The 13,499-nt window shown below is 43.3% G+C and overlaps 1 protein-coding gene across 1 annotated transcript; it reads left to right on the top strand.

The window, feature by feature from the left end:
• The first annotated feature begins 11,923 nt into the window (after positions 1-11,923).
• LOC124688752 (elongation of fatty acids protein 3-like) lies at positions 11,924-13,184 on the top strand. The gene has a single exon (XM_047222388.1). It carries the CDS (start codon positions 11,924-11,926, stop codon positions 12,818-12,820), a length of 897 nt encoding a protein of 298 aa, XP_047078344.1. The 3' UTR covers positions 12,821-13,184.
• Positions 13,185-13,499: the final 315 nt, after the last annotated feature.

Here is a 13,499-nt window from a genome sequence, read left to right on the forward strand (position 1 = left end):
AACATGACAACTGGGAGGAAAGTCACACTAGGTTGGCACTGCCTCGAAGCTACTTGCTACCAATTTTCAACTTTTTTTTGTATTTACAGTTCCCTTTTGCAATTTCCTTTTAACAATTTCCTTTTATATTATTTGGTACGCTAATCAATTCCTTTTATTTTTTCTTTGTTCTTACTTTTATCAAAATTTATATTATTTGGGCTAATATTTTCAGTTCCATTTTTTGGTTCCATTATTTATTTTTACAATTCTCTTTTTGCAATTTCATTTTTGTTGTTATTTCGTACGGTAATTCATATTTTTTGGACTAATTTTTATAATTCCTTTTTTTTGGGCTAGTGGTTTTTAGGGGGGGGGGATAACGGGTGGGGAATTCACTTGCAACTCAAATGAACTACCACTTGCTACACAAATTAAGTATTATTTTAAGTTGTAAGCTAAAAAATGTTGCTAAAATATTCTAAATGAAATTTAGTTTTTAGGGTTGCTAGGTATTTAAATTTAGCATTGATAAATAACGGGGCGCCGGATTGATAACTTGGAAACAAAAAAGTCACTAAAATATTTTAAATAAAATTAACTTTTTAGGGTTGATAGTTCTATTTTTACCATTGATAAATAACGGGTCACTCGTTTAATAGCTTGTAAACTGAAAAAAATCACTAATATATTCTAAATGAAATACTTTTTAGGGTTGGTAGTTATTTATGTTTACCGTTGATAAATAATGTGGCACCGGGTTGATAGTTTGTAAACTAAAAAGAGTCGCTAAAATATTTTAAATGAAATACTTTTTAGGTTGGTAGTTATTTATATTTACCATTGATAAATAACGACGCACCAGGTTGATAGCGAGTAAACTAAAAAACTAGTCGCTAAAATATTCTAAATAAAATTAACTTTTTGGGGTTGATAGTTATTTATAATTACCGTTGATAAATAACGGAGCAATGGGTTGATAGCCTGTAAACAATTAAAAAGTAGTCGCTAAAATACTCGAAATGAAATTAGCTTTCTGCGGTTGGTAAGTTTTTAAATTTACGGTTGATAAATTTCATATTTTAGGGTTGACAACTTTTATCCAGAAAAAAAATTGTCGAAACATATTAACATGGGTGCTAGTTTTGAAGATCTCGTCGAGACGGCTCATTAGTGGAAACGTATCTTAAATAAGAGTTGTCATTTGGGAGATAAAACACTTTGAATTTTAGAATTAAAAAGATTGACATCATTCTTTTCGTCTTGTAGCGAATGCATGAAAATTTTCCATAAATAGCAAATTTCGTCAAATAATTGCTAGAAAATAAAATATCGGCTAATAACATGTGATCTAAAAAAATCTATCAAAATGTTTTAAATAAAATTAACTTTGGAGGTTGATAATTTTATACATTTACCGTTGATCACTCAAGTACAGAGGGTTGATTATTCAAATAGAGATGGTTGATAACTTTTAAGCCAAAAAAGAAGTTGTTAAAATATATCAATATGGGTGCTAGTTTTAAAGATCTCGTCGAGACAGATTTATTTGGTGATAGCGAATCTTAAATTGGAGTTGTCGTCTGAAAGTTATAGTGTTTTGAATATTCAAAATAGGAAAAGATTCCGCTAGCATTAGTGAATCTATCTGCTAGTACACATGCAGAATCTTTCTTATACATCAAATTTGGTCAGAATTTTTTTGCCAGAAAAGAAAATTTTGCCATAAATAGAAATTCCGAGCTTTACTAAAAAATAGAAATTTCTGGTCTGAAAACGACCGCCCAAGCGGTTGACCGCTAGCTAGGGTTGCCCATCTTTAAAACATCAATAATCTTAACCTAATATATTTCAATCGATGCAAGACTTCTTTTAAGTCTCCGGAAGAAAGAAATCATATACCTTTATCAAAAGGGAGATTATGGTGCAGCCTCTGTACCATAAGTTATCTTTTATTATATTATGTAATAAAATTCTGACAAAAAAACATACGCTAAAAATCCAAAGCAACCACGTGACACCTACAAACCAGACAATTATTGAAGATTATGCCAATAGTATCTCAGACCCGGAAACCACGAAAACCTCTCATCAACTAAAAACCGTAAACTTGCATACCAAAGACACCCTCTAGAGAAAACCGAAGCACTCATCTGGTCGACCACCTCATACACACTACACAAGCAGTCGCTGCGCTTAACCGCTGGTCCAACTTCAGGACGGAAGATCAAATACAGTACCATATTACTTAGTACATAATTGATAAGAACTAATCTTTCGCAAAAAGTTACTTGGTAGTAATTTTACTTTACAACTACTTAACCTGTTTTGAAATCTCTCCTCCACCTGTTTTATTTTAACGTTTGAAAGTCTTAGATGGCGAATCAGAATTCATAAATAACTGATATAGTAATTACATGGCGTAATTTATTAAGGGCGAGGTCAGATAGTTAACAGGGCGTAGTATTTGAAATGAGGAGAGCAAGGCATCAGAGGAAACTAGTGTGTCTTCCTTACTCTTCGAGGTAACGCACAGTTCATACAAGATTAAAAGTATTTTTTTTGTACTAGGCTCCTCCCTCAAAATTTACGCGCTAGCAACCTAGTCCTAGAGAAAGAAATAAAGAAGGATGCACAAGAGCATCAGCAGCGGATGCAGGTACAGTTGACAGTCAGATGAGCTGGTTGCCGTCGGGACGGGGGTGTATGGCTGCCGCCGGGGCCATGAGCGGGAGTGAGAACCACGGCGCAGCGGCGTGCATCGGCCCGACCGTCTCCTGTCCGGTGGCGCCGGTGCCAACGCGGACGGCCACCGGCTGCGTGGGCGCCACCGCCGCATGGTGCTGCTGCAGTCTCGCGGCAGGCGCGCCCGTGAGCCTCTGCACCAGGTCCCTGAACTCCCTGGGCTCCACGCGGTACACCTTGGGCGGCGTAGGCGCCGGTGCCAGCCCCCCGGCGCGCCACGGCTTGGACGGCGGCTTCTGGACGGACCGGAGCGCCGCCTCATGGCCCGAGGCCGGCCGCCTCAGCATAGTCTCGTGGTGCACGTGGTCCATGGATGGATCCCGGGTAGACGTGTGGATGTGTTGGACAGAGGAGGATGAAGAAGCAGAGGAAAGACTGAGGAGAGTATGGAGTATATGGAGATGAGGCCGGCGGGAGCAGAGGTTTATATAATGGAGGTGCACGTGCATGTGCGGCGGTGCGAGCCTTCTAGAACGGAATGGAAGGGAAGGAGGAGATGGGCGTGAGGTAGGGGTGGCGGCGCAGCCCAATACGTGGCCGGTCAATCGCGGCGCCTTGCCGTGCCCGTGGCTGCTACTGCTTTCTAAAGCTGCTTGTTGGGCGCATCGACGGGCTCTCAACACCTGGACGGACACCTCGGATCGATCGACGACGGTGCCGCCCAATTACAAGGTTCTTGCCGTGTCCATGGATATCCATCCCCTTCCTGTTCCTATCTGCAGAGTAACACTGACCGGCTGTTCGTACGAGTTCAACGTACTGCAATATCGCGTGGAATTTACTGGCAAGTGCGTGAGCGATCCATGCCGACTGCCGAGGCGACCATGACCATGACCTGGAGTCCAGGACTACGTCCAACCAAGCACGCGACAAAGAAACAAAGCGCAGACGGCCGGTATGCACGTATGCTGGTCAAACTTATACGCAGGACTACTGGTTGCACACTTCGTATTTCGTCGACAATGGTGAAAACCGAAGTGTGCACCTCAGTCATATTATTAAGAGACTCCTTTCTGTCTATATTACGTATATATACGTCCTAGCTAAACTGAACTGGCTGAGAGGGCCAAGCATGGCGAATCAATTCTAGGTAGCCTATAGTGTTTTAAAAGAATATCAATTGAATAAATATTTTTAATCTTTTTATAAAGTTTTGTTTACTCCAAAATTCACGCTGAGTTTTATGATATCTACCGAGGAGACTTATTGAAGTTTGATTAAAAAGAGCAGGAACAGATCTTTTGACAGTAGCGCAGTGATGCCTGGCCTGATTCCCCACGTGTCCAAGCCTCTAATCCGTTCCAAGCAAGCTCATGCCTAGTAGAAGAGCTAGGAAGCCTTCTCGGTGGCGCCTTTTCCTATGTAACTAAACTACCAGTCTTAGCATATCGCATATGAACAAAACACCACATTGATAGATACTACCAGTGAACTATAGCCCCGGCCCAAGCAAGTCTAAACTAGATAGTTGAAGCATTGCGGTACAACTGGGTGCTACATGAATACACCGATCAATGAAGGCTCGTAAAATCAAGGGGCTAATAGTTTTAACGGGATTCCCAGCGCATCCTATTCCCATCAAATCACCATGTGTTGTCTGATTTCCACTTAGACTAAGGTTTATTACCACCGCTCTCTCAATCAAGCCTCCAGCTCTTCTCACATATCTTCACACTAATATTCTAGTGTTCTACATTGTGTTGGTTTTCATGGAGAAAGCTTGTAATTTATAGACGAATCATGCGCCCTTGACCCTTGTCATATATAGAAAGACATGACTCAACCACTCGAGTCTCTCGGGTTTTAGTGTATCCCCAAACATTTAGTGCTTCATCGGTGACCGGTCATGTTGTTTATTGTGAGAAACGTATATTTCATGCACGAAGAAAGTTCTGGTGGTCCAATTTTCTCAAGGCTGTCAATATAAAAATTGCTTGAAAATAAGAAAAGTGCAGGAAATTAACATGATATACCGTTATAATGCAAAAAAAAATCAAGTTCAAATTTATTATACAGTGAAAACAAAAAGACTATTGTGAACAATACTTTGGATATTGTTCATCAAACTATTAAATTCGTTATTTCTTCATATTTGTGGATTAATCTTTATTTTTTTATCATGGTACATGCTCTTCAAAATTTAGTTGGACGGTGTGATTCGAAGTATCAATACGTCTCTCAAATAGGGGGGAGGGGTCGCGGTGCGGAGGAGATTTGTATGACGGCGGCAGATTTTATGCAACCGTGTCCCCCAAATGGCCCCCCAAAACGGCCATTCGGCCCACACATTTGAATAAATTCTGCAAATCAAGCTTATAAATAGTTTAACAAGTTTTGATATCCATAAAACTCGGCCCTCCTTTGACCATCTAGTAGAAAGGAAGGAGGAGATACTCCCTCCGTCCACAAATAAGTGGACATCTAGCTCTAAACTTTGTCCACAAAAGAGTGTACACCTATGTTTTCAATGCACTTTAATTGCTTCTCTCTCATCGCACGAAAATCAAACCCAATAATATGGAGCACATGTTCTTTTTGTTTTCTACATGCACTTACTCATTGGAGTAAAAAAAATTAAAAAGAGAGATGCATGTTCTCAATGTATTTTTTACTCCACTTCATAATTTATCTTAAAAAACTGGCATACACACTTATTTGTGGACGAAGGGAGTAGACGTGAGTAAGGTAGGGGTGGCGGCGCAGCCCAATACGTGGCCGGCCAATCGCGGCGCCTTGCCGTGGGCTGCTACTGCTAGCTAAAGCTGCTTGTTGGGCGCATCAACGGGCTCCCAACACCTGGACGGACACCTCGGATCGATGGACGACGGTGCCGCCCAATTAGGGCATGAGCAATGGAGGCAGCTGTCCAACTAGGCTTGGATAAAACTTTTGACATATGCATGCCATGTTATGGTCCCACTAATATGTCTTTCTCTCAAAAGCTGATTTGGGTTTTCTTTTTCTCTCTCACATTTTCACTTTATAGCTGAAGAGGTTGCCTCCTGATGAAGAGGCTGCCTCCTTATCCGAACCTAATTTAGACCACCCGAACCAAGATAAAACTGTGAGGCAGCACCCCTGGAGCTATGCATTGGGCATGCCCTTACAATCTTCTTGTCCTATCTGCAGAGTAAACACTGACCGGCTGTTCGTACGACCTGAACTTACTGCATGTGCGTGTGCGATCCATGGCGACTGCCGAGGCGACCACGACCAGGACCAGGACTACATCCAACCAAGCACGCGAGAAAGAAAAAACAAAGCGCCGACGGCCGGTAGTACGTATCAACGTATGCCGGTCAAACTTATACGCACGACTACTTGTGGCATACTCTGTATTTCGTCGACATTGGTGAAGACCGAAGAGGTATCTATCACTAGTAGAAAAGAGGGCTTCCATATTAACTTATTAGTCTCCAAATACTTTAATCCGGAACTAATGCGCACTAAAGGGCTATGGCAGTACCGGGACTAAGGGTTTTTCCGGTTGTTTACTCACAACGCACCCTTTACCCCCCCCCCCCGGATTGCCTTTTTTGCTTTGTAAAATACAAAATAAAATGATAGAAAATTAAAAACATAAATCTTATCAGATTCTTGTATGTTATGCAACCTACTATTCGGTAAAATTAAGAAATTCGAATAATGACTTTTTTTGCAAAAAATAGTTTGAAAAATGGTAAAACCGCATTAACGTTTGCATACGACGTTGAAAAAAAACATATAATATATCAAAATCATCGTGGGGAAAAATTACATCTGTATTCACCGAGTGTTACCCGGTGAGACAAATTTTAGATTCTCAAAATTCCAAATAAAAATACGAAAACAGAAAGATTTTATTTTTGCTATAAATTATGGATTATATATTTTTTTCAAAAAATTAAAATTAATAATTGTATCCTGCATAAAGATTACTATTACTTTTACCCAATTTTTATATTTTCAAAATTTTAGGTTTTAGGTTTGGCAAAAAAATAAATATTTAAAAATTAAAAAATAATACAAATTAAAAATTAATGTTTATTTATTTATTCAAGATTATTATTACATCATTACTTTTGTTTATTAAAATAATTATGTGAAATTAAAACAATAAAGAAATGTGACATCGAACCAACATGTTAATAGGATTGATATGATACAAGAATCACATAAATGCGCGTGAAGCACTTGGATGCGGGACGTGATGGAACTCGAAAGTTAAGCGTGCTAGTGCTAGAGTAGTGGGAGGATGGGTGACCTAGCGGGAAGTTTGACCATGAGTAAGTAATTTGACTAGAGATAATTGTAGTTAGAGACTAAACTATGCAAATAACTGAAATAATAGAAATTTTGGAAAAATAGAAAAAAAGGGAGTGGAAAAAAATTAGAAAAATTAAAATATTTTTTTTCACCTCGAGGCATTTTTGCCCCGACGCACGCAGCCCACGGGATGGGCTTTAGTCTCAGATATTTAGTCCCAGTTGCGAATCCGAGACTAAAATCCGTTACGAACCGGGGCTAAAGCCCCTTTTCTACTAGTGTGTCTGCTTGCCTGATTTGTACTTTCTTGCCCCTACCCGTTAGTGTGCACCTCAGTCGTATTCTTAAGGAACTTCTTTCTATCTATGTTCAAGTGTATCTAGACATATTTTGGTGTGTATAATTATAAATACATGCAAATCTAGATAAATACTTCCTCCGAGGTTTCTAGATATAAGGTGTATAGTTTTTTGCACGGAAATTAAAGAATGCACGAGGAGGGAAAATCACACAAGGATTAGGCAGGATTGATCATGTACAATTAACATGTGAAAATAGAGGAATTTTGAAAAGACAAGGAAACACAATCAAATTCCAAAAAAAGGTTGTCCAACACAATATACCTTAAAATTTGATAACTTTTCTGAATAAATTATACAACTTATATCTAGAAACGGAGGGAGTGTTAGTTATTTACTTTTGGATGGTGTACTTCCAATCAAACAAATGAGACAAGTTCTCTTCTTCAAAGTCAGCCAAATAAGCAGACAGATAATCTTTTGGTGCTAATGGAAAAAAATGGGAGTCAAGTCGTCGGCGGCAGTTCAACTCATTCTGACGACCGAGAAGAAAGAAAGAAGGAATGGAATGGAGGAGTCACCCAGCCCTCCCGTAGCAACACGGCTTTCATTGCTTTGACTCGAATCAACCAGCACAATCAAAACGGGCCCGTTGTGCTTGATACATTTGAGCACAAGTTGCTCAATAAGCAAAGCATGGCATGCGCCAATCCAGCCCACTAACATTACTCTGTAACACAGGATCCCCTCAAGAGATAAATTCTACTACTAGCACTTTTCTTTTCTTTCGCTCCCTCCGTTACCTAATTCATGTCTTGGTTTTGGTTCAAATTTGAATAGCACGTCAAGAACTACGAAACTGAGGGAGTAGTAGTTTTTATCAAAAGGACTTTTAGGAAAGGACATGAGTGGGTGCGTTCCAAAGGAAATATTAGCATTAATATTGTTTCGATCATAGGACTGCGCCAACACATTTTAGGGCCTCTTACATTTGCAGGATTTCAAAAAGGAAGTAACATGATTAAAATGGAGGATTGAGGTGTCGCTCACATTTCAATTCTATAGGCTTTTATCTATATCAAAGTTTACCTGATTTCTCATGGTATGTAGCACAAATTTTGTTTAGAAAAATTCTATAGGATTCAATCTTAGAAACAAAAAAAATCCATGGAAGAACTTCCAAAGGATTTGAAACCTTCGAAAACTTCAATTTAAGCTTAGATGGAGAGGAAATTAGTAAATCTCAAGTGAAAAATATATTGAGAGACACAAAATACGAGTGGTCGTCGTATCAATGGACTGACCATGAAAGGCAATGGGTGGGGATGCAATTGCTCTTTGACGAACCCGACATGGATCTTTTCCGTGCATCCACCATTATATCCCTATGCAATGGTGGCAAGGCGGTCAAAAGGGAGTTTCAAGATGACAAATGGATAAGATTGGCCGCTCGCATCAACTCTCCCGCACAATTGTTTGAGTTTGTCGAGCTTTGGGAATTTTTGTCTCAAATTCAGCTGCATGCGAATAGACACGACTCTATCTCCTCGAGCCGGACGGCTAATGGGATCTACTCTTCTTGCACGGATTTCCTGGCATAGTTCCAAGGCTCTGTTCCTAGATTCTCCGTGTGAGACCAAGTGCTAGTTCTTCTCATGGTTGGTGTTATATGGGAGAATTCTCACAACTGATAGGCTCGCCCTAAGAGGATGCCCCCACAACCCCATCTTCAGGCTCCATAATGGACATTCAGCTATACAAGGATTGCCCTTTCTCGAAGGCAGTGTGTCATAATGTGAAGCCCGGACGGGCCAGGCCATGCCGGCAAATTAACCTGGACGATGCCTCCGCATATGGGGTATCCAACTAGTGGGATAAAATGATCTCAGAAGTCTCTAAGGAAGAACGACGGTGCATTGGTGGAAAATTCCTGTACACCATTTGAAACATATGGAAAGAAATGAACATATGCATAATCTAAAGCACTCGCCTCACACATATCGACGTTGCCGACTTGCCGCCGTGGCCTTTGAGGATATAAAAGAGCAGGACGACCTAGCATTTGGGGCTGCCACGCCAACCGTGGGAATTGGGTAAAGTGTGTTGGGTTGCGGGGTTCAACCCCCGACCTGTAGGGTTTTTTCCAACGAATGCACTTAAAAAAAAATCACTTTGTACATAAACAAAGGCAGCACTTCTGCCGTTTTCTCAGAAAAGAATACAAAATAACAGTGCAAGCTTACACTTATGGTCATTTCATGCGGAAATTCAATTTGGCTCATGGGTGCATATGCTCCCTCCACCTAAAAAACATATTTCTAATTGAAAAAAAAATTGCAAAAAATTTCGCATGTACATCTCGACAATCTATCTGCGTTTGTGCAGTTTCGAGAAAAACCGATATTTTTTGTGGTCGATCTAAAAAGACAAAACAAGTCTCACAAAAAACCTTATTTTTAGCACTAAATTTTGTCTTTTTTACACAGCTCAAACTACAAGTTGATTTTTCATGGAAAGACTTTGTGTGTTCGTAGCATGTCAAGATGTACACGTGAATTTTTCGTTTGGAATTTTTTAACATTTCAAAATGTATCAAAGATGCAGTTTAAACAAAAGGGAGCATATGCACCCCAGGAGCCAAAACACCACTCCCCATTTTGACCATAAGTTTCAATCTTAGATGGAGAGGAACTTAATAATAAATCTCAAGAAAGAAAGAAGGGCAGCTTTGGTGTTGTGGGCCTGTGGCGAATAAAACCAGCCACGTGATTATTTTTTTTCAAATGGCATTACGCGTGCATGCATGATGATTTGACATACTTATGTTATAACGATTTGAAAGGTGTGGGTGGCGTCACAGATTATGGATCCATATGTTCGTTCCTTCTGGCTGGAATGCTGGATCAAAGTACACCTGGGCAAAGTTCGGGCCGGGCCGGGCTGGGCTTAAAAAAGCCTGCATGTAAAAAAGTTAGGTCCAAGTCCGGCCTGGCCCGACCGTCGGTCCTATAATTTAAGCTCGAACCTGGCCCCAACAAGCAAAAAGCCCAGCCCGGTCCGAGAAGCCTGGCCTGACCAGACTAAAATGCGCGAAAATGAAGGCCTAAGCCCAGCCCGGCCCAACGTTCGGGCTTAGATTTCAGACCCGAGCCCAACCGAAGTGCAAGCCCGACCCGGCCCGGCCTGGGATTTTTGGGCCGGGCCGTCCTGCCCATGCTCAGATGTAGATCAAAGTCACAAGTCAAGAGCTCCGTGCTTGTAAATTGTAATAACGACACGAGCGAGCTTAGGGTCCCACGGTGTACGCACAAGACATCCACAACTGATCTGACACGCTGCCTTGTGCGTACGTATGCGTTGCTATCTTCGGCGCGTCACTTGTTTGGCCTCTCTAGCTTATCTGGATAGAGTTGTACACTAGCACATTCCCACCTCAACAACAATGTAGTTGTACGCAAGTGCGCAACTCGAACTACGTAGGTTGCAATCGATCCTGATTTTGCTACTTTGCTATGTACCCAGGTTGTGGTTCTGTCTGCGCTGAAACAGAGGAAACATAAAACATGTTCAACCAGCACGACTCAAATAGATATGAGGGTGTGGATTAGTGATGGACTTAAAGAAGTTTTTAAAATCTAAGTAATACCTTTTTTGTTCTAATTGCCATGAAATTAAGCTGTGTATTTAGTCGGAAGCCCGCGCCAGGTATGTTAGGTCCCCCACTGACATGGATCGAGGCATTCTAACATACATTTGGGTTGAAAACGGAGCAACACAAGCGTATTGTAGTAGGGCGCATTATCGCTGGGCTGTCCACATCTGCCGCCTTGGCCGCGGGCTCATGTGTCACCATCATCGCCACCACCCACATTGCCGCCGCTGCTTTCCTTATGTGCATCACCGCATCGTGTGCCACGACTGCCTGAAATGGATTAAACGAGGACAAGAGTTTTACTTTTTGTGCGCGGATCAATCTAAACGAATCGGAACGAATACATTTGATGTATAAAATAGATCACCCCCTTCAAGATGCATTTAGATAGAGTAAAGAAAATGCTGACGATCTATATCACAAATGAGAAGTGTAGCTGACGAATGCTATGGGATTTTTGGAATAAAGATCGAAGGGGAGAATTTAACAAATCGAAATAAGGGCCGACCATTGTATATGCAGCTTTTGGTCATGGGCATTTTTGTATTGAGAGTTGCAGCAAAAAAGAAATGCTCAATTGGCTACACAAGTCTAACAAACCATATTAAAATAAATCAAACCTCAAGCCAAATATGTTTTTTGGCAATACATTATACATGCGTGATGAAGTCCTACGGCAACAGAAAAATGAAAGCACGACGCTTTTTTCGAACCATGATGCAGACATCTAATTATTTCAAAAAAGTTGTAATCGATAGCGAGACAAGACGGTGAACTGTGTTGCCATTTTTTTAAAAAAAAACATCAACATTTTTCCCCGAAAAATAAATAAATTTAATTTCTTATATGGACGGCCTAGAGCCACACACACATATAGGTAGGGCCTTGACCGGGTCCACAAAGCATATGACCGACAAACGAAATCAAAGGCTAGACGGGTATATATATATTTGGCATCTCTTTCCCCAAATCCGTTTCCATCCTCCGCACCGTCCATCCGACCATGGCCGCCGCCGCCGCCGTCGGCGACGTCGCCAGGTACTGGCTGGCGGAGCACCCGGCGATCGTCGGCTTCCGGTGGAGCCCCTCGGGCGGGCTGTGGTTCTCCACCTGGGCCTTCCTCCTCGGCTTCCTCGCCGCCTACATCCCGCTCTGCCTCTGCATCGACGCCCTCCTCGCCGCCTTCCGCCGCAAACGCCCCCTCCCGCTCGGCCCCCTGCCCCCGGCGCACGCGCTCCTCATGGCCGCCGTGTCCGCCGCCATCTTCACCGGCACGCTCCTCTCGGCGGTCGCCGAGATACGGGACACGCGCTGGTCCTGGCGCGGCCGGAGCCGCACCACGCCGCTCCGGTGGCTCCTCTGCTTCCCGCCGGGCACGCGCTCGTCCGGCCGCGTCTTCTTCTGGTCCTACGCCTACTACCTCTCCCGCTACCTCCACGCCCTGCGCGGCCTGCTCGCCGTGCTCCAGCGCCGGCGCGGCGCCGCGGCGCGCGTCTGCGCGCACGCCGCGGCCGTCGCCATGGCCTTCCTCTGGCTCGAGTTCTCGCAGTCCTTCCAGGTGCTGGCCATCCTCGCCTCCACGCTCGCCCACGCCGTCGCCTTCGGGTTCCGGTTCTGGGTCGGCGCCGGGCTGCCGGCCGCGCGCGCCGCCAGGGGCGCGCCCGTCGCGCTGGCCTGCCAGCTGGGGCTGCTCGGGTGCAACCTGGCCTGCCACGCCGGGTTCGTGTGGATGCACTTCGGCGGGGCGGTCGCCGGCGGGTGCAGCGGCATCGGGGCCTGGGGGTTCAACACGCTGCTCAACGCCGCGCTGCTCTGGGTCTTCCTGCATTGCTACGGCAAGCGCGGCGTCTGCGACGACGACGGGGGAGCCACCGCCGCCGGAATCAAGAAGGCGCTGTGATTTGCGAGGTGCGAGGTGATTGATTCCGTTGATCCCACCCTCCCAGAACATGTAACATGTCATCGATCATCGATCTTTGCTGTACATATATATGTAGGCTCAAATTTGGCGTCCCAATGAGATGCGGAGGAGGCGCGCTGATATAAACAAAATTATAGAAATTTATTTATAGAGATGGATCGGCATACTAGTATGCATGTGATTGTGAATCACGTCTTATTGAGCTGACAATCAGAAGGCTTGAGCTGCGAATTTCTTTCTTATTGGTTGTGTGCCTGTGATCTGAGCTGAAATCGCAGCTCATCCAGAAGATCTGAGGTGCCATATGCGATTCTGAAGAAAGCTTGATTGATACAGTAAGTAAGTAGACACGCACGCGATTGGTGTTGTCTGCCTGCCAGTTACTGATAAGGGCAACTGACTGACCAGCCGGTGCACCTAATGCATGATACAGAGACGTGCAAGCACACCTGTGAGGAGTTGAGATTAGAATGGCTTATGCCAAAGTCCCCATATCTTGTTGTTTTGCCCGTTGTCTTGTGTAGTGGAAAGACATTGCAGAAGCGAACAAGATGAAAACTCAAACAAGATGGCATGCGGAAGTAGTAGAGAATCACAACCGGATGGGACACAGGAATCTGTGCCTGCCTCGGTTTCTTCTTTACGATCTTCAGTGTCC

The sequence above is a fragment of the Lolium rigidum genome, chromosome 2, assembly GCF_022539505.1.
Source record: "Lolium rigidum isolate FL_2022 chromosome 2, APGP_CSIRO_Lrig_0.1, whole genome shotgun sequence".
NCBI classification, from domain to species: Eukaryota; Viridiplantae; Streptophyta; class Magnoliopsida; order Poales; family Poaceae; genus Lolium; species Lolium rigidum.

What these genes read in the sequence shown, in the direction of transcription:
- LOC124688752 (XM_047222388.1), top strand. Translation starts at nt 11,924, where the DNA reads ATGGCCGCCGCCGCCGCCGTCGGCGACGTCGCCAGGTACTGGCTGGCG.